At 37.1% G+C, this 22,642-nt stretch overlaps 1 protein-coding gene across 1 annotated transcript in view; it reads left to right on the top strand.

The window, feature by feature from the left end:
* Positions 1–22,642, top strand: part of Rcan2 (regulator of calcineurin 2) — a 259,527-nt gene that overhangs the window by 39,216 nt on the left and 197,669 nt on the right. The window contains exon 2 of the mRNA XM_047558867.1: positions 8,115–8,341. Coding sequence (XP_047414823.1) covers positions 8,117–8,341 — 225 coding nt within the window. The 5' untranslated portion in view covers positions 8,115–8,116. The remainder of the gene's footprint in view (positions 1–8,114; positions 8,342–22,642) is intronic.

Genomic DNA, 22,642 nt, shown 5'->3' on the forward strand with positions numbered 1-22,642 from the left:
TCAGACAACAAGACTTTTGATCCTGCTCTCAGACTGAATAGTTAGTTTCCTTTGAAAGGATTCCAGTGTATCTGTTGTGTGTGGCACCCAGAACTGGTCGTGATGTTCTCTCTGTGTTAAGGGGACTCAAGGGAAATTACAGGCACCCCACATCTTCCCAGGTGACAATTTTTTAAAATTTTAAACAGTTCACAGACCACACTATTGACTGATTTTGTTCAAAAGGTTAGCTAGTTTAAGGGTGTTTACTATTTTGTCTTTCCATGGCTCCTCAGCTGTTCCCATGGACTTCTTTGTGATTGACCCCTTCCTTTTATATCTAGTTTAGGGCTGAATTCCTATGGGACAATGCATGGATCCCCATTCTCATGAGATAGACCCCACTCCTAGAGAAGTAAACATTTTTAGGATTCTGCAATGTGGAAATCAGAATCTCATGCACATTAGTAATTTTGCGATAATAATGAAATCTAACAGAACCAGATGTCTTGCTTTTTCCCCTGGGCTTAATTATACTGTATAAATGTTGGTTGGGAATGAAATCGGGGAGTTTTGGAAAGATTAATTCCTGTGAAGAAACTCAGTACTGCTTCTATCTGCCAAGTTTATTGGGAATTCATCCACTTATTCAGATGGCAAAGATACTCAGTGGCTGCTACTTTTCCGTTACACAGGTAGCTTTAAATTGCAATGGCTAGTCTCTAGAGTAGGAAGCATACACTCTTAATTTTAGGCCTTTAGTTAATAAATACTATTATGATATTTGAAAATCTTGGATAAAAAATATTTTCATGTTAGTATAGCAAGGTAATGATTGCAAATCCTCCTCTTTGCAGGCTTTGTCCTTCATTAATGTGAGTCTAGTTCAATCATTTATATTCTTATTGCTGCTAACTTTGTAACTTTTTTTTTTGTAAAAAAAATAAATAAATAAACTTCATTTTGTCGTTATTGGTGTTTTGGGAGCCAAGCTTGTTTTTTTTTTTTTTAATTTTAATTACTTTTTTGCCTTTCTTATGGGGTCTCCACTGGATACATTTCAAATCTTGAAGTGGTATTGTCACTTAATTCTTATTGTAATGACATAGGTTTAACCCTCATGGATGTACACTGGAGTTTTAAACTCTTTAGGCTTTTTTTTTTTTTTTTTTTTTTTTCTGGTACTGGGGATTAAACCCAGGGCCTTGTGCATGTTAGGCAAGTGCTCTACCGCTCAGTTACACTCCTAACCACCCCCCCTTTTTTTTTTAATTTTGAGACAGGTCCTTGCTACATTGGTGAAACCGTCCTGCCTGGGCTTCCTGTGAAGTCAGAATTACAGGGGTGTGCCACCACACCCAGCTCACTGACACACTTAACAGTAGTAAATGATGGCCACTTTTCTTCTGCTATTAGCTTGCCCTTGATGAGCCTAAAGATAAAGCTAGTAACTAGCTTTCATGCACATAGTATTTGCGTATTATTCAGGGACTTCAAAAGACCTTCACATAGACTCTTAAGGTAGACAAGGCCTACCCACAAGAAAACCACAACCCAGAAGGACCCCTACTTACAGGGAAGGACTAGCCCCAAGGAATTCCCTCTGGAGAATCATCAAGATGTGTCCTCTCTGCTTCTGAGGGACTTTTGAGTTCTCCCACAGGAGGCTTTATATTTTAATATCAGATAGTGGTTTTTCTTTTCGAGATCCATGTGGTGGTGGAAATGTATGCTTTTCAAATGTCAGGTGACAGAAGAATGGCTAAAGAAATTATGACAGATCTAAATACTGGGAGGTGATGCGGCTATTAAAATTATGTTTTCAAAGAATATGTAATGAGACAGGGAACTTCTCTGGATTTTATCAATGTTGTCAGAAAGAAGTGGGATACTAAACAGCATGTTCTTAATTTTATTTAAAAAAGCTCTGGAGACTGAGGCAGGAGAATAGCAAATTCAAAGCCAGCTTCAGCCACTTAGACCCTAAGCAATCTAGTGAGACCCTGTCTCAAAATAAAAAAAAAATTAAACATGGGCTGAAGATGTAGCTAAGTGGTTGAGTGGCTCTGGGTTCAATCCCCAGTACCAAACAAACAAACAAAAACTATACATGTAAAAAGTGCTCTGTAACTAAATCTTTCTTCAATGAATTCATATAATCAAAAAGCATGAGTGTTATTTTTGTCATGCTCCACAGATCTTTTTAGATTTTAGCTAGATGAATCTTTTGAGTGATTCTTGCTTTTTTTCATTTGTAAGATTACATTTTATAAATTAAACTTTACATTTAAATGAGAGGACCATCTTCATGATTAGTATATACATTTGAAATAAATAACATATTTTAAGTTAGCCATTATAATCCAATTGCTGGTCTGTTACTTCCTGAAAGTGACTCCTTTCCATGTCATTCATTCATTCAACCTAATCATTTTGAGGATTTTCTATATGTATCTGAAGATGTAAGGAGGAAGACAGCCCAGTCTTTGCTCTCAAGAAATACCAGTTGAAGTTGAGACGTGGACCAAAAAAAAGCCCTAACCATGGCAAAGGGGGTTTCATTGGAGAAGGCTGAATGTGTGGGGATGGGGAGAAACATTCAAACCCCCAGTTTAAGGCAGCTCTTCCTTTTGGATGACCAGCCTCAGACTTAGAAATAAGGATACACATGCACATTTTCTTATGTTAGGCAGACAATGGTTGCCTCAAAGGTTTCTTACTATAGTTAAGACTTTTGATATCAATTTTAAAAGATGAACCAGTTAACTTAGTATATGGGGCTTTCCATGTTTTTATTAGAAAGTTCTTTTCATCATCTGAGTTTCCCTTTCTTTCTGTTTATTTGGGCTTCCTAAAGTTTGGTGATGATCCAAAAGCATAATTGCCTGGTTCTGAGATTATCATAATGAAGTGTTTTTATGGCACTTCATATTACATACCCTTCCATTTAATGGTTAATGATGATTCTGATCACTTTGGTTACTGCTTGATTCCTGCGCCTCCCCTTATGTTGCAGAGGGAGGCAGGAAGGTGGTTTTGTTCTTGTGTTATGAGGATAAACTGAGTCACTGAATGATCACATGACTTCTCCACGTGACATGAGTCAGTGATGGGAACTGGAAAGAGAAATTAGGGTTCATTCGATGAAACTGACTGCTAAAGTATTTCTCCATGTAAGTAGAGTAGGTTGTTTGCCAAAAATGCATCCACTGTTCATATCTTTCCTGAAAGTAATGAGCTTAAAATAAAGTCTCATGAAGATAATCGTATTGTTACAGCTTAGAACAGAAGTTAAAGCTATTTGAGTAGATTAAAATAAGTCCTAAGTGAGGCTTAATATTTGGTCTATTTAATTTGTTCAGCATTGGATTTTAGTTTCTTTTTTGAAAAAGAATAATTGAAACATTCACAGAATATATGTAAGAAAACTTTGGAAAAACTTTGATTCACTTAAACTTTTTAAAAGTAAATTGGAAAGACTTAAAAATAAAACCAAAATTGACACTATCTATAGTTTGTGCTACCAGATGATTATGACTTCATTATCCAAATATTTTTCTATAATCTATTATTGATTAAAAACAATGATGTTTTGGTGCTCTTGGTAATTATTTTTACTATTAAGGTAGCTGGTATTCTAATCATACTCAATAATGACATATTTACACTAAAATATGAAGAACAATATAAATGAATAAAAGTGAATGTGTATGTTTTGAAGATGTCTAGCAGTTGAATTCCCTTTATTTTAATGTTATTAGATAGTTTTCCTTCTAATTGAAATTATTAATATAATTTAGATTATTTATAAAATAAACCATATATATTTTAATTAAAGTAATTATTTTAAGGATTATATACAGAAAATGTTGCACTAGTTGGATGAAAAACTTTAGAATATAAGAATACTTTTATTATATTTTATGTAGAACAGTATTTTTTATTTTTTTAATTTGTTTTAATTAGTTATACATGACTGTAGAATGTACTTTGATATATCATATATAATAGAGTATAATTTCTCATCCTTCTGGTTATAAATGATGTAGAATACCACTGGTCCTATAGTTATATATGTACATGGAGTAATGATGTCTGATTCATTCTACTATGCTTCCTACCCCTTTACCCCCCTCCCTTCCCTTCATTCCCCTTTACCTAATCTAAAGTAGCTCTATTCTTCCCTAGCTGCCCCCACATTGTGAAATAGCATCCACATATCAGAGAAAACATTTGGCTTTTAGTTTTGGGGAATTGACTTATTTCACTTAGCATAATATTCTCCAGCTCCATCCATTTACCATAATTTCATTGTTCTTTAAAGCTGAGTAATATTCCATTGTGTGTGTGTGTGTGTGTGTGTGTGTGTGTGTGTGTGTGTTGACGGGCATCTGGGTTGGTTCCATAGTTTAGCTATTATGAATTGAACTGCTAGAAACATTGATGTGGCTGCTTTTTAAGTCCTTTGGGTAGAAACCAAGAAGTGGGATAGCTGGGTCAAATGGTGGTTCCATTCCAGGTTTTCTGAGAAATCTCCATATGGCTTTCCTTAGTAGTTGCACCAATTTTTAGTCCCACCAGCAATGTATGAGTGTACCTTTTTCCCACATCCTCACCAATATTTATTGTTGTTTGTATTTTGATAATTTCCATTCTGACTGGGGTGAGATGAAACCTTAGAATAGTTTTGATTTGCATTTCTCTAATTGTTAAAAATGTTGAACATTTTTCATACATTGGTTGATATATTGTATTTTTTCTGTGAAATGTCTATTCAGTTCCTTAGCCTATTTATTGATTGGGTTTTTTTATTTTAATTTTTTTATTGTAAACAAATGGGATACATGTTTTTCTGTTTGTACATGGAGTAACAGCATACCATTTGTGTAATCATACATTTACATAGGGTAATGTTGTTTGATTCATTCTGTTATTTTTTCCTTCCCCCTCACTGCTCCTACCCCTCTTTTCCCTCTATACTACAGTCCCTCCTTCTTCCATTCTTGCCCCGCTCCCTGATTGGTTTTTTTTTTTTTTTTTTTTGGTGTTTAATTTTTTGAGTTCTTTATATGTCCTGGAGATTAATGCTATATATGAAGTACATATGGTAAAGATTTTCCCCCATTCTGTAGGCTCTCTCTTCACGTAATTAATTGTTTCCTTTGCTTAGAAGAAGCTTTTTACTTTGAATCTGTCCCATTTATTGCTTCTTGACTTTACTTCTTGCACTTTAGGAGTCTTGTTAAGGAAGGTAGATTCTACGCCCACATGGTGAAGATTGGGCCTGCTTTTTCTTCTATTAGGTGCAGTGTTTCTGTTCTGGTGCCTACGTCTTTAGTCCACTTTGAGTTTATTTTTGTGCAGGGTGAGAGATAGATGTTTAGTTTCATTTTGTTACATGTGGATTTCCAATTTTCCAGCACCATTTATTGAATAGGTTATCTTTTCTCCAGTGAATGTTTTTGCCTTTGTCTAGTATGAGATAACCATATTTATGTGGGTTTGTCTCTGTATCTTCTGTTTTGTACCATTGATCTCCATGTCTGTTTTGGTGCCAATACCTTGCTGTTTTTGTTACTATGGTTCTATAGTATAGTTTAAATTCTGGTATTATCAAATTATCACTATTGCAGAATGACATGATTCTATACTTAGAAGAACAAAAAATCCCCCCAGAAAACTTATAAAACTCATAAATGAAATCAGCAAAGTAGCAGATTATAAAACCAACACCCATAAATCAACTACATTCCTATACATTAGTGACAAATCTACTGACAAAGAAATTAGGAAAACTACCACATTCACAATATCTTCAAAAATATAAAATAAAATACTTGGGAATCAATCTAACATAAGAGGTAAAAGAGATCTACATTGAAAATTACAGAATATTAAAGAAAGATATTGAAGAAGACCTTAGAAGATGGAAAGACCTCCCATGCTCCTGGATAGGCAGGATTAATACTGTCAAAATGGCCAGACTACCAAAAACATCATACAGATTTAATGCAATTCCAATTAAAATCCCAACGGCATTTGTCATAGAACTAGAGAAAGCAATCATGAAATTCATTTGAAAAAATAAAAAATCCAGAATAGCCAAAGCAATCCTTAGCAAGAAGAGTGAAGCAGAACAATATTTTTATCTACTATGATTACAGTCATTCAATTTACCATGATTACATCATATTCCTATTATCCCAGTGGCTCAGGAGGCTAAGGCAGGAGGATCACAAATTCAAACATAGCAAGGCCCTAAGTAACTTAGTGAGACCTGTCTCAAAATAAAAATTAAAAATTAAAAAAAGTATGGACTGGGGATGTGGCTTAGTGGCTAAGTGCCACTGGTTTCAATCCCCAAAAACAAAACAAAGCAAAACAAAAAAACTGTGATTCAATTTTAGAATTATTACCCCAAATTATGTATATTTTGGCTCCTATCTCAACTAGAAATTTTATATGTAATTCATTATTGCCATCAGAAACTGCTTACCAAACTTTCATAGGAACTTTTCTAGGAAAAATTTTAAAATAATAACCTCATCACCATGATGCATTCAGGATTTGGAAGAGGTATAAGCAAAAACCCATGTGTTGCCCAGGGTGCTAGAATTTGTGTCTGACTGAGCCTCTTGAAGGCTGAGTGATGTTAGCGGTGCCCACCTTTCTGCCTTTACCCTGTGATGCTGAGCTTGAAGAAAATTGAGCTCAATGGAGATGATTCAGTAACCATCTCATCATTGTCAGTCAATCCTGCCATTGGTGAGTGTTTTTACTGTCTGGTCTCTACTGAACTTTGGGCAGAAGAGTATTATGGGAATGAAAATAAACATGAAAGAAAGAAGCAAATGCCATCCTTGAAATATGTGGGGGACAAACCAAATCCCCTTAATTATGTACCCAGTATTACAAGAGCAAAATCTCTGTCGTTGGGTAAATTATGAATGTAAGGTTCAGGAAATGATAGAAAGATTGAATGCAGTTAGGCAAAATGATATTGGAAAGTTTCATGGGGATAGGAGGGAGAGGAATCAACAAGGAATGGATTAGCCAAGGTATTACTGACTTTTCAAGATCTGGATGAGGCTTACAGGTACTTGCAGTAATTATCTCATCCTGAAGAGGAAATACATGTGTTGCATGTGTGTGCACATATTTTCATTGTGAACCAACAGTTAACTATTAGAGTCAATGTAATCAAGACTTGGGTGATTATGAGGTAGATCCTATTTCTTTAAATATAGATTTCTGCTAATTTTGATCAGCTTCATTCCTATGGCATAGGAGAGTGAGCTTTAGTGGCATATCTCTTGGGTTTCAATCCTAGCTCTGCCATTTTGTAATTAACGTTTTAAGGGTTACTTCATTGCTTTGTTCCTCTGTTTTCCTATTTATAAAATGGGGATAATATTGGCGCCAATATCACAGGATTGTGGAGATTAAATAGGTGTTGGCTGGGCATGGTTGGGCATGACTATAATCCCAGTGGCTCAGGAGGCTGAGGCAGGAGGATTGCAAGTTCAAAGCCAGCCTCAACAAAAGTGAGGTGCTAAGCAACTCAGTGAGACCCTGTCTCTAAATAAAATACAAAATAGGGCTGGGAATATGACTCAGTGGTTGAGTGCCCCTGAGTTCAATCTCCAGTACCTAATAAACAAATAAATAGGTTTGTTAATACATGTAAATCATTTAGAATAATGCCTGGAACCCAGTACATGATGGACATTATTAATATTAATAGTGGTGGTGGTCTCCAACTCTTTTTGGGGGGAGAGATTTAAAATTTTTGTTTATTTTATTTTTCTTCTTTTTTATTCTTGCATTACAGTCATGCATAATAATGGGATTGTTTTGACATATTCATACATGCACACAATATAACAATATAACCTTTATATTTGTTTTATTTTTGACCATAGCATTGATTGGATTATTGATCAGACACAGAGCTGCATGGGAAATTCTGATTCTGAGATGAAGGGAATGATGTGAATGTGCATCTTTTCCCTTCCAACAGCACCTGTCTCTCCTAATCATATTCCCCTGGCCCTGCACAAAACAGTTCAGAACCTGCAAACTGAGTTTTAAGGAATTTGTTCAGCTTTAACAGACATCTATCTTTGTGTCCTCAGGAATGAGGGGAGAATCATACTTCATCGGAATGAGGAGCCTTGGGCAACAGGGGTACCTCCCTGAAGACGGAGGACTTTTCTTACTCTGCTGCATAGACAGGGACTGGGCTGTCACTCGGTGTTTTGCAGAGGAAGCCTTTCAAGCAATCACTGACTTCAATGATCTCCCCAACTCATTGTTTGCATGCAATGTTCACCAGTCTGTGTTTGAAGGAGAAGAGAGCAAGGTAAGAAGTCATTCCTGTTCCTGAAATACCGGAAGATGTGTCACTGAAACAACATATTGCCTGTTCATTGGGGCTGACGTTTTGATGTTTTTGAAAATGTTTAGTTGGCTCTGTTTTTGGCATGTGTAACAGAATGACAAAATCCTATTATTAGCTAGCTTTGAAGGTACACCTGACAAGGTTGTAAATGCGACTGCTGAATCAAATCGTGTCCTCTTCGAGTTGTCGGTCTCTTTAACAAAACAGCTGGCATTAGGAATCTGGATTGGGTCCTTGGATTAGGATGCAGTTGTTTTAAATTCCTCAAGCGTTCTCTCCCCAACTCTATCAAAAACATAATTTGCCTTTCTCAAAATAGTACATGCTCTTCTTCAACCCTCTGCCTCCTGCAGTTTGATGAATGCTCTAACAGTGGTGTCTTCCGTTGTGATTCCTGTCCCTCAGCAGTTATTAGAGAAGGTGAGTCCATTGGCCATCTAAGTTCTTTGCTCACTGATACTGGGTGGTATCGCTACATGTACATTGAAAGAACTGCCTGAGAGCAGTAATGGCTTGTTGATCTGAAATGATTAGGGAATGAGGTTACCTAGGTATAAACACTTTCTGGCTTCCCATATTAAGACACAAACTTGATTTGGAGTAAATGTTTTTGGAAATCATCATAGACATTCCATTAGGAGATCTTTCTAAAGTTTATTTCAGATATCTCTGACCTTCGAAGTGGGATATTTGAATGAATCCAAACTTCCTTGTAGATGTAGAAACCTACTTATAAATATTTACCATTATACCACGTTTAACAGTTTTAGGGCCCTTTTCCTAAACCAAAGAGTGTGGCTCTGTGTGAGATCTAAAAGTAGGATTTACGATTGCTGTTTTACAAACTTTAGCTTTTCTTGCCAACTATTGAAGTTTGAACTTCATTGACTGAGCACAATTCACTGGAAGTCTGATTTCTGGATTTTGTTGATTTTTCAAACAATCCTAAAAGCCACAGAGAAAATCCATTCTAGAGGGTTAGGGATTATTTCAGGCCATTTGAAGATATTTTATAACAATTTTATTTTGGGATTAAATAATTGAAATGATGGGCTGAGAGTAACTTGAAACACAGCAAATTATATGTGACTGGAACTTTCAGGGCTGTGACAACCAGACTTTAAAGTAAGAGAAGAGTATGCCAAGGAAAGCTGGGGATTTTAGTAAATTGTAGTAAGTTACTAAAGGCAAATAATTTCCCCTGAAATATACCTACCATAAACTATGAATTAAGGGTTCATATTTTCTTATTATACCTTCTATTTATCTGAGTATCACAATTTAAATTTAATGGGGGTTTGATTATCTTCTGATTAAATATTTCTAATAGATTGGAATAATAAGGCTTATGAAGGCACCAGTCGTTTTCAGAGTACTGCTCTGGATGGCCAAACACCTGACCCAAATTGGGGCCACTGAAGGACAGAACCTTGGAGAGAGTTCATGGGACTCTGCCTACATCTGGGCAGACTTGATCTTCTGATCTGTGACTGGATAATGGATTACTAAGTATTTTCAATTAATTTGTGTACAAAGTTGTAGCATAGCATCTCAAGAGGCAGCATTTAGCTTAATAACAAAATAGGAGTCAAAATAAACAAGACATAGTTCTATGGAATAAGTTTCAAATTACTGAGATCCCATTTTTGTAGCCAAAGGGTGGAATTTATAATTGGCCAATGTCTATACAACGAAACTTAGTAAATCCAACAGAACGTCTTCTAACTTCTAATACAGCCTCTATTTGAGGAGCCTTTCCTGGATATCAAATGATCTGATAGATTCAGCTTGTATTTAATTACACTTACATGGCTTAAGGGTATGTGTAAGATAATCAGACACCAGATGGGTTAAGAGTAGCCAGGAGGCATGAACATTAGGGCTCTAGGAAAAATGTTCAGCAAGCTTGGTGGCCATTCCTTTTCCCTGCCATGTGTTTCTCTTCATGATTCAGAACTTCATAGTCTTCCTGATGATGGAGCTAGAATTTGGTCTGGAATGCCCTCCAAAGTCCCGTATTAAAGCCTTGTTCCACAGGGTTGCACTATCGGGAGGCTGTAAAACTTTTAAGAAGTGGAGTCTAGTGGCAACTCTTCAAGTTATGGGCACTGGGGTGCCATTAAAGGGGACGGTGGGACTCCAGGCTCTTCTTCTTTCATTTCCTGCCCATGAAGTGCTTCTGCCATTGAGTGCTGCCTCATTGCAGGCTCAAAGCAAGGAGGCCAATGGATTGTGTCCTGAGTCCAAATAAACCTCTTCTCTCCCAAGTATTTGTTACATAGTAATAGAAAGCTAACACAGATGCCCATCTTTCACTATCTTAATAAATTTATTTATTTTATACCTCATTTTCTCAAAATATTCTTTCCACAAAGTTCCGATTTCCTGAATATGAGCCACGAAGTCATGACGGTTATCTTTCCCAAAGGATGGACATTTTAAGCACTGTACTAAGTTGGCAGGGAGATATTTTTAGGCAGAGGGAAAAGAAGCACATGTCTCCAGCTCTTCTTGTATTGGCCTGTGGGCAAGGCTGGCCATGGTAACTGTCTTTAGGTCTGGCTTTGGGGAGATGAGTTCAGCAACCTGGGATTTTACCAGGGATAATACTTAGCGTTTCTTCTCAGATGCAGGCGCATAGGTGGCCACATGCAACTTGCTTCGGCAGAGTCCTTTCTGTTTTGTTATAACCTCCTTTTGAATCATTGTGTCTTGATATTAATGAATTTGAGTTTAGCCTACTTCTTGCAATTGTTCTGAAGTATTAGTTTTAAATTTCTTTGTAGGGTAAGAATTAAAACTGTGGCTTTCTAGCTATCATGAGTGAATCTTATAGCAATTTCTTTTCTATTTCTTACGTGTCTGAGGTACCTTTCCTAGGGTCTTTTCCTCTGGGAATTTAATTTGGAGAGTACTGAATTAGACTGCTCATAATATAGGTAACACCATAGGATATGACATTCTGGTTATGTTTGTTTGTGCTTATCAATGTGATAAATATTTTGATGTGCTTATTTTTGCTATCCTTTTAAAATTCTGACACCTAAATCCACTTTTTAAACAGCTTTTTGAGGACCACGTGGTGCACTCTAATTTTCCACTAAGCAGAATTCTGTGAGATTGTATTTTGATTTGATGCTTTTGCAATGAATGAGCACATACTTCAGTGTGGCTTGTTGTGGTCCAGATGGTTGAGATTTGTTTATATAACACAAAGGAGCACTGGAGCTGGAGGAAATTGGCATCTGAAACCAATAAATGCAGATTGCTGTTTGCATGCTATAGCTTGAAGTATAAATATTTTTGTATAAAACACATTTAGAACTGGGATCTTCACAGCATCCAACTCCTAAAAGTTACTAGGGTTCATTTCCCATCAGAAGGCCCCCCTCCCTGGCTTTGCCTTTCTGGGCCCCGTGGGATGCAGAAGTCTCAAGACAGATGAGGCTGGAGGAAATGTCCTCTAAGCTGCCTGGTATCTGTGCTGGACTAGAAAAGGGTCTGCTGTATAGGTCACTGGCATCCACTGGTCTCTAAAGGAGAACAGGGAAACAAACACTATGAAACATTTACTCAAATTCAACTGAAAAAGGAGAAGTCTGAAAGGTGACTTTATAATGTCCTTCAAATGTATGAATGCATTTAGTTTAGATAATAATAATAGCAGCAACAAACCCCTATGGAGCCTGCATTGAGGTGCCAGGTGCTTTCCAAGTGCTTTATAAACACTGAAAACAGCAGCCTTCTGAAAACAGTGTCCTTCTGTCTTGTTACATGGTAGGGTGTTCAGCCCTGGACCTCACTGGCTACTCTGCCCAGGGTGCAAGCAGAAGTGACTTGTGTCACGTTCACATCAAGCATCTAATGTCTAATATTGGGCCCTGCTTTTTAATCTGCTAGGGAAATTCACATTGTGCCAGCTAGTGCCAGCTAAGGTAGTTTGGGTCTCAGACTGAGGACAAGGACAAGACAGGACAGAGTCCTAGCCAACCTATGATGAACATGCAATTCAGCAAGAACCAACACACAAGCAAACAAAAAAACATGGCTTCTTTAGGCCACTGATGTTTGGGGGTTTGTTTTTAGAGTATAACTGAGTCCAGCTAGGTTGATACAATGAGCGCCATTAACCTCAGTTTTTGGATGAGGACACTGATTTGCACAGATAGCTTGCCACAATCTCACAGCTGGCAATGACTGAGACAGAGTTCAGATCTAGGCTGCCAAGTTAACAGTGGCCAGGCTCTTACACATTAAGCTTACTGCCTCTCAGCATACAAATATTTATTACAAACAGTAATTATACTTGTCTCTGGGGATACAATGGTGAACAAGATAGGCATAAAGCTCATTGAATTTATAATCTATCAAGGATAGTAGAGTGAAATAGACGTTATTACCTCAGGTACATACATGACTGCATGACCAATGTGATCTTACATTATGTACAATCAGAAAAATGAGAAATTATACTCCATTTATATATGATCTATCGAAATGTATAAATGCATTCTATTGTCATGTACGACAAATTAGAACAAATTAAAAATTTTAAAAAGAGATCTATTAAAAGTGAGCAAATAAACACTAAGAGTTCAAGATGATGCCAAATCAAAACGGTATTTAGCATATTTTCAGTTCTGCTTCCCCACTCCACACACCACACACACACACACACACACACACACACACACACACACACACCTTTTTTCTCTTTTTTTAAAATAAAGTGGCATTTTTGCTAACCACTATTAAAAAGTATAGTCTATTACAATGGGCATGACGGTGGGAACCCCAGCTCTGTATTCTCTCAGTCTTGTGCTTCTTGTGCAAATGGATCATCTTTGAGAGTGGCCAGAGTGATTCCATATACAAAGGTATACCATTTTCATTCAACATGACCACTAAATATCAATAAATTCCATTTTCAGGATCTTAGCTGAGCAAACAGTGGTCTAGGCTAATATTGCAGGCTTATTAGGACATCCTAAAATATTTTCAAAGCTTTATCTCCTCTATCGGCAGTTCTGGAATCTGTATATTTTTTAAAACTGACACATTTTTCATAGTTCATTTTGAGGCAAAATGTCATTTGACCTAATTCATTTAAAATCTGAGCAGAACAGAGGGAAATCTCCTTATAGTGTGAATATTCATCTGCTTCTCTGCAGAAATATTGCTGTTTTTAATTACACAGGGCTGCCCCAGACCTTGGAGGGACATTATGCAAGAGGAGGCATATGCATTGTACTTTGTTTCTAGAACCCAAAATTTGAATCCCAAACCTATCAGGCCTCAAGGATGTCAGACAGTGGGTTGTAGATCTGTAAGATATGAACATCAATCTACATCTCTTGTTCAGAAATAATGAGCTAATTACTGAAATCTGAAATGCCATCAAGATGAGCAATTCAATTTTTCTGCAATGTTATTTTTAATTAAAAAATAGAAATTATATATATCTATTGTGTGCAACATGATGTTTTGAAATAGTCTAGATTCTGGAATAGCTAACTAGAGTTAATTAACATATGCATTAGTTCACATATTTTGTGTGATAAGAACAGGGTTAAAACCTGCTTTCTTAATGATTTTCAAAAATACAATACACTGTTATCAACAGTAGTTACCATGTTGCGCAACACATCTCATTACCTTGCTCCTCCTTTCTAACTGAAATGTTGTGTCCTTTGCCAAACATCTTCCTAAACCATCCCCCTCTCCAGCCCCTGGTAACCACACTTCTATTCTCTGTTTCTGAGTTCAAATTTCTTTCTTTCTTTCTTCTTTCTTTTTCTTTCTTTCTTTCTTTCTTTCTTTCTTTCTTTCTTTCTTTCTTTCTTTTCTCTTTCTCTCTCTCTCTCTCTCTCTCTCTCTCTTTCTTTCTTTCTTTCTTTCTTTCTTTCTTCTCTTTCTATTTCATTCACTCAGTCATTCATTTTTGCAATGCTAGGGATCAAACTCAGGGCCTTGAGCATGCTAGTTCACAGTATGTGACCTTGACCTGCTATCACTGCGTATACTGCCCCAGCCCTTTATCCTAGTTCCTGACCAATGGTCTAATCAGTGTCTGTAGGAGAGCATCCTGGCCCAATAGAAAGATGGTTATTCTTTTCTTAATTTTACTTTCTCCTCCAGACCCTGAAATCCTTAAAAGTAGGCAAAGTTTGAGTTATTCTTTGTAAAACTTCCAGTACCTCCCACAGGGCCTGACACACAACAGATGTTCAACCAATATTGAATTGAACCTCCCCTGAAATGGTGACCAAAGATATGAAGGGATGCAATTTCCAGGAATATCTGATTATTTAGAGATAAAGGAAAGTGTAAAGAAAGATTTCCTGACTTCTAAGGTCAGTTCATGATCCTCCATGCTTTCCTATCTCCAAAGTCTACTGTGGAAAACAGGTGCTAGAAAGCTAGGAACAAAGTTGACTCTCCATCTGCATGAACTTTCAAGGATTTCAGGAACTCTAGGATTTCACCTCACCCCAGTCAGAATGGCAATTATCAGGAATACAAACAATAAGTGTTGACGTGGATGCAGGGAAAAGGGTACACTCATATATTGCTGGTGGGACTGGAGATTGGTGTAACCACTATGGAAAGCAGTATGGAGATTACTCACAAAACTTGAAATGGAACCACCATTTGACCCAGCTATCCCACTCCTTGGTTTATACCCAGAGGACTTAAAATCAGCATACTACAGAGATACATCCACATCAATATTTATAGCAACTCAATTCACAATAGCTAAACTATGGAACCAACCTAGGTGCCCTTCAATAGATGAATAGATTTAAAAAATGTGGTCTATATACATGATGGAATATTTTCTCAGCTTTAAAGAAGAATGAAATTATGGCATTTGCCAGTAAATGGATGGAGCTGGAGAATAGCATGCTAAGTAAAATAAGCCAATTCCCCCAAACCAAAAGCCAAATGTTTTCTCTGATATGTGGATGCTAATTCACAATGGCGGGTATGGTTGGGGAAGAATAGAGTTACTTTAGGTAGAGGGGAATGAAGGGAGGGGAGGGGGTATGGGGTAAGAAGTATAGTAGAATGACTCAGACATTACCCCATGTACATAGGTAACTATAGGACCTGTGGTATTCTACATCATGTATAACCAGAAGAATGAGAAATTATACTCCATTTTATAAGAAGTATTAAAGTGCATTCTACTGCCATGTATAACTAATTAAAACAAATTAAAAAAAGAAAAAAATCATGAAGAGTATTCCCTCTGCATAAAAAAAGATGTTACTCTTCCTATTTCTCAGAGACTAAATCCGATGTTTCTAGGGTGAGAACAATCTACTGAACCAAATGTCACAATTCTAATTTTTTAGGATATGTGAGCAGCTAGATCTCCAAGGAGGACTGCTCCCCCACCCTTCCTGGGAAGCTCTCAGAGGATAGACTCTGTGATCTGTAACATGAATTTGCTTTAATGGTCAAAATGTTAAGTAAACATGTTTTTGTAATAAGCAAAAAACAATAAAAAAAATCTATTTCAGAGAAAATGATCTGAAGTCTTCATGGACACCGTAAAGAAATCAAAAGGAAGCTGGGTGCAGTGGCACACTCCTGTAATCCCAGGGACTGGGAAGCAGGAGGATCAGAAGTTCAAAGTCAACCTAGGCAATTCAGTGAAACTCTGTCTCAAAAAATAAAAAAATATAAAGAAAGGACTGGGGATGTAGCTCAATGGTAGAGCACCCCTGGGTTCTATCTCCAGAAAAAAGAAAGGAGGAAGGAAAGAATAAAACTCACAGAATGAAAGAAAATATTTGCAATTATTATTTTTAAGAGTCTAAGAGCTAGAACATATAAAGAACTCTCACAGCTTAATAATAAAAGGTAAATTACCCACTAGAGAAAGGGCAATAGGGCAAAGAATTTGAATAGATATTTTTCCTAAGGATATATACAAATGGCCAAATGAATACATGAAAAGATGTTTAACCAAGAGCACCATGGTACATGCCTGTAATCCCAATGACTTGGGAGGCTGAGTCAGGAGGATTTCAAGTTCAAGCCAGCCTCAGCAACTTAGCAAGACTCTGTCTCAAAATTAAAAGGACTGGAGATGTAGATCGATGGCAAAGTGCCCCTGGGTTCAATTCCAAGTGCCAAAAAGATAAAAGTCTGTTTAATATCATTATTCACCAGAGAAATGCAAATAAAGCCTCAATGAGATACCATTTTACACATACTAGAATGAACGTAATAATAATAAAACTTCAGAAAATAACAAGTGATTGTGGGAATGTGGAGAAATTTGAACCCTCATACATTGCTGAGGGAAATACAAAATGATGCAGTTGGTGTGGAAAATAGTTTGGCAGTTCCCCAAAAAGTTAAGCATTATAGTTATCTTATGACTCAGCAATTCTGTTCTTAGTATATCCCAAGACAATTGACAATATGTGTACACACAATACTTTTTTATATTTTATTTGTTCTAATTAGTTGTGTAAGACAGTAGAATGCATTTATACATTTTGATATATTATACATAAATGGAGTGTAATTTCTCATTTTTCTGATTGTACATATTATTGTACAGTAGTGTTAATTGCAACTATATTCATAATAGTTAAAAAATGGGAACAACTTTACTGTCCATCAACTGATAAATGTATAAACAAAAGTGGTATTTCCAAACAATGGAATATTATCCAGCCATAAAAAGGAATGACATATTTATTCATACTACAACATAGAGGAACCTTAAAAGTATTATGTTAAGTGAAAAAAAAACAGATACAAAAGATCACATATTGTATGATCCTATTTCTTTTAAATACTCTGAACAGGCAATGCATGGATACAGAAAGTACATTAGTGATTTCTAGGACATGGGAAAAAGGAGGGAACTGGGAACAACTTAACCAGTATGGGTTTCTTTGAGCTGATGGGAATGTTCCGGGATAAGAGGATGGAGATAGCTGTACAATGTCTTGACTACACTAAAAACCACTGAATTGTACACTTTGAAGTGGTGAATTTTATGCTATATGAATTTTATCTCAATAAAAAACCACTGTACCTCCAAAGGAAAGAAAAAAAAAGAATTAAGGCGGAAAGAACTTGGGCAATCAACCTGCAACACTCAAGCAGATGTAAGTGCACAGAATATAAGTCACTCTTATAGTTAGGACATGACACACGAATAAAGCTGTTTTACATGTCGACTTATATTTTTGTGATGCTTAAAATTCTTTTTCTTTTTTCATTTTTTATTGTTGTGTTATAGTTGCGCATTATGGTGGAATTGTTGTTACATATTCACACAAGCACACAATATAACAACGTCATTTGGTTGTTATCCTCCCCCAGTTATTCTCCCTCTTCCTTATCCCTGATCCCTTCCCCCTATTCTACTGATCTCTCTTCAGTTTTTATGAGGCACCTCCCTCCCACCTTTCTTTTTCTTTTTCCTCTCTAGTTTCCACATAGGAGAGAAAACACAAGGGCCTTGACCTTCTGAGTTTGGCTTATTTCACTTAACAAAATGTTTTCAAGTTCCATCCATTTTCCTGCAAATGACATGAATTTCATTTTTCTTTATGGCTGAATAAAACTCCATCATGTATACATACCACATTTTCTTTATTCATTCACCCATTTATGGATGGACACCTAGGCTGGTTCCAGAGTTTGGCTATTGTGAACTGTGGTGCGCATGTATGATGTTTAAAGTTTTTAGAGGTGACTGACTCATTTATAGTAAGCTAACTGAGTAAAAAATAAGTATCTTAAGCAAATTATTTTATGTAACTACCCCCAGAGAAGAAAATGTAAAGAAAAGAGAAGGGAGGAAAAAGAAAAGAAAGAGAAAATGTAGCGATGGAAACTAAACAACTCTGGTGCTTTGAAAAGACCCTAGAAAACATGTGATGGGAAGGATTAAAGTCTGGTTGAAAAATTCACACCAAGGATATATATAGCAAAGGGTGACATGAAGATGATGATTTATTGTGGTTTAAGTCTTAGTGAACATAGTTTGAAAAATTAAAATGACCTCTGGCAACTTGAGGGTAGGAAGTGATAACCATGCAGAAATTTTAAATATTAAAGCAAGTAACAGTTAAACCAGACATCAGATCTTTAAGGAGTCCTTGGGAGTTTCATTTTTTTTTCTTGTTATTTTTTCTTTGTAGGTGAAAGTCACATTTATTTGTATTTGCTAGTTATTTTGGGTGTTTCAATTGTAAAAAGACAGTGAAATATCATAACATGCAGTATGTTGGTTCTGTGTTCTTTTGCTTCTGGATGGTGACTGGGAACCACAATTAGTCACCACTAATCACTCAGGGGCACCTGCCAGATGAGAGGCCCAGTGTGGGGCAGATTTGAAAGCTGCAGTAGGACATTCCCTGGAACTTAACCTTTCTCCAAGTGACTAAAATATTCCAGAGGCATATTTAGTATCTTGCTTCTCCACAGTACTAAGTGGCCCCCTAGGGCCTGAGAGCCTAGCAAGCCACTCTAAATGTCTCACTTAACTACCTGGAAATGATTGAAGCAGTGGAAAGAATTGAACAGAGTTGAGAGTATTTGGTTTCTGTGCCAAAGAGTGGGTGAGCTGAAATTCTTGGTGAGACCTGGAGGAAAAGGCTACTGTATTCCATTAAACCTGTGATGATACTAAAGAAGGACATGGAGTCTTTACCTCTTTGGAGAAAAACAAACAAACAAACAAACAAACAAACAAAGGTACTTGGAATTCACTTCATATGATTTCCATCATCACTGGTTCTAGTCTGTATAGTGATTCCATGGATTATTAAAAGGTGCCCCTCTCGATGGAAGTAGTCTCAAAACATACTGCCCAGGATAAGGAAGCTGACCTTGTAAAGAGGGTGCCCTTTCCTCTGGCCTGAAGGGCAGGTGCATCTCTGAGTGGGAGTGGGTAGTTTGGTATAGAGAGGAAAGACTCCATTTCATTCTTCACTCTTCTAGAGCTAGGAGCTCTTGAGAGGTGCACAAAAGGCACAAGTATCTTGGTGGCCCTGGTCAGAATGAAATAATTTTGAATGATTCAGATATAAAGTAATATGTGAGTTCAATGATAACTACTGAGAAATGTTACCTAAGAACATCCCTTTTTTATGAGGCAGGTTCAGAGATAAAGCCCAGGGGAGGGATGAGCTTAATTATCTTATTTTCTTCACTTCCAACAGCTGAAGATAGCATGGGCTTCAACCTGTCTTTCCTGGTTTCCTTGATTATGGTCTCAGTTTGGTGGTCATGAAAAAACTTCTTGACTGACTCAGAAACAGTCAGAGAAAGTCAGGAGGTTTTGATGTGAACTTTAAAACTCCACAGAGGTATCCATCTCAGCAGGCCTGGCCTTTAGCTCCACAGAAGAGATCAGTGTTATACAGATGGGCCAAGTGCCAGGGCCATTAACACCAAGTGATATTTACTCTGTGAGAGTGGGCCATTCATGTGTTACATGTATTTACTTATCTGCTCATTTATAATTTTTCCATATGGTGCTCAACTGTATTCCTCTACCTGTTTAGCAGAACGAATATATAGAAACAGAACTAATTAAGTTTGATGAGTGTCCAGTAACATTTGGGTAATGTTCTGTTTTACTCAGAATGTTATATCATACAGAAGGACCATTGTTTTAATGATAAACACCAGAATTTCTCTCAGCATTTTGGGAGGGAGACTCTCTGATCATAGTTAAGATTTTTCATTAAACATGTCGAAATACCTTTCCTTTTACTTTGTTCAAAGCCTACATCTTTTCCCTAAATTTGTAACTCTTACTAAATCCAAGTGGATACATAATGATGATTTTTTTTTTATTCATAGGATGTACCGCCTTATAGGGTGGTCCAGTCTTCCATTCCTGCAGGAAGTGTCTTGAGGGCAGTGGAAGAGCTCATGGTTCGTCTGCACCCGCAGCCTTTCCCTGGGCTCCTTATACACCACGTGGGCCTCATGGGAGGCAGAAGGGACCAGGGAAAAAAGGCTTTGGATCCAGAAACACTTGGGTCCATATCCTGCTTCTACTACCTGTGGGATCTTGTCCAACTTACCATCTCTGAATCCTCAGTTTCCTTTTTGTAAAATGGGGTAAAGAGATCTTTTTATCGGTTTATTCTGGGATGGCTGAGGCACAAGGGGTAGAGGAGGGAGCACAGTGGGAGACCCCAGTGGACTTCAGTTCCCTTCCCCTCCTCCTTCATTCTCCTCCCCACTGCCCCAATCTGTGACTGCCTGTCATTGGTTCAACAACTGATGAGTTGTGAAAGTTGGAAGGAAGACTTAAGCCGCCCCTAGCAGGGTCATAACCAAGTTGTGCTTTTGTATCAGAACCTCGGGTGAGAGGAAATTTCATCTCGGTCTTTGCCACTTTTTTTGCATTTGTTGTAGGATACTACTTGTTCACTGCTCCCCATATAAGGTTCACGTGATGCTTTTCTTTAAAACTGATGCCAGGAAAACTTAATTTACTCCTGGGAACTGACATTTTTTTCTTACTGGGAGGGTTACGTGGCTTGCATATTTCTCTTTTTCCCTGGCTATAGTCATAGCAACATTATTTTTTACTAGTTTTGATACTTCTCTTGAAATAATTATGTTTATATATAAGACTTTTACAATTAGCTCATAAAACTTTGTTCATGTTTGTTCATATAAGTACTTCAGTGATCAACCCTCGACTTCTGTAGAATCTGGCTAGTGGTCATTAAGAATATATTTGCAGATTTTCAAATTCCACTGCAAATAGGAAAAAAATCACCTAAATTAGTAGTTATATGATGTTTTATAATAACATATACATGGAATTCTTTCTAGCTGTAACTCATTGTTGAAAAGAATAATTTTCAAACATCTTTAAGGAAAAAAAGAAACTTGCAGTCACATCAGTAATGTCTTCCACACTCATGCACTGTCTAGATCTACATAGTTCTACATGTTTCTAGAACTATGACTGTCTTAAATGACTCTTAAATCTAATTATTCTAATATTGATTTATGAGAAAAGGAACACACAGAAGCCATTTGGGGGTATGTGTGTTTAAGTTTGTCTTCATAATAACTCAGTTTGAGTTTGAACCCTGAAATCCTAGAGACAAATTATTTCATGGAAAGGCACCGTAGTTTCAATGTCTGATGCTTTCCCTCAAATAGATTGTTTTCTTCATAGGCACTACATTCTATCAAGTTGCAAAACTTGGAATAGAAGTTCACTTAAACATTATCACTGTGTGGTAGGCTTTGCAAGGGGCACGTAAGAGAAGAGTTAGCTTCTCACTAACCTCTTAAGACATTTCAGGGAACAAGTCCTCAGGGGCAGAAGGTTGGCACTGATAACCTTTGTTCACTGAATCTGCTTCTTCTGGATACTCTTCTTTTATTGGGGGGGGGCAGGTATCAGAGATTGAACTCAGGGGCACTCATTCCCTGAGCCACATTTCCAGCCCTGTTTTGTATTTACTTAGAGATAGGGTCTTACTGAGGTGCTTAGTGCCTTGCTTTTGCTAAGACTGGTTTTGAACTCGCAATACTCCTGTCTCAGCCTCCCGAGACACTGCCATTACAGGGGTGCGCCACCCCTCCTGGCTTCTTCTGGATACTCTTGCTCTAAATGTCAAGTTAGAAAGAGGAGACAAGAGCAAGTGCATGTTGGGTTACCCATCTCTGCTGTGTCCAGCTTCCTGTTGACAATGGGGCTGGCAGTCCCTGTGGGTGTCCCCGACCAACCTCTCTGAGTTTATGTGTCTCAGTTAGTATGGTCCCTTTCAAAGGGACTCCTCTTCTGGCATCACTGAGAGTGTATCCTCCAACATTTTGAGTGGTGTAAGACCTTTGTACTTAGGGTAGAGTTAAATTTGTGGAAAAACATTACTTTGAATTATTTCTGGTGACTCTGATACGTAACCAGCATGAGTGAAGTAATCTTCATTTAAAAACAACATGCACATAAACATTATGATGAGAAATAGCTACAAAATAGCAGGAATGATTTTCCTTTGCAGTTTGAGAACTGACTTTTGGGAATTCCAGAAATGCACAGTGAAAACATTGCGGCAACAAGGTCACCTTTTTGAAAAAGAAACAGCTGTACATGTAAAACCCAGTATGTTACATCAGATGTGGTTTTATTTTGTTTTGTTTTTAATTACACTTCTTTTTTGTGTTTTTTTTAACTAATTTTTAAATTTGTTCTAATTAGTTGTACATGATAGTAGAATGCATTTATACATTTTGGTAAATCAAACA

The sequence above is a fragment of the Sciurus carolinensis genome, chromosome 7, assembly GCF_902686445.1.
Source record: "Sciurus carolinensis chromosome 7, mSciCar1.2, whole genome shotgun sequence".
NCBI classification, from domain to species: domain Eukaryota; kingdom Metazoa; phylum Chordata; class Mammalia; order Rodentia; family Sciuridae; genus Sciurus; species Sciurus carolinensis.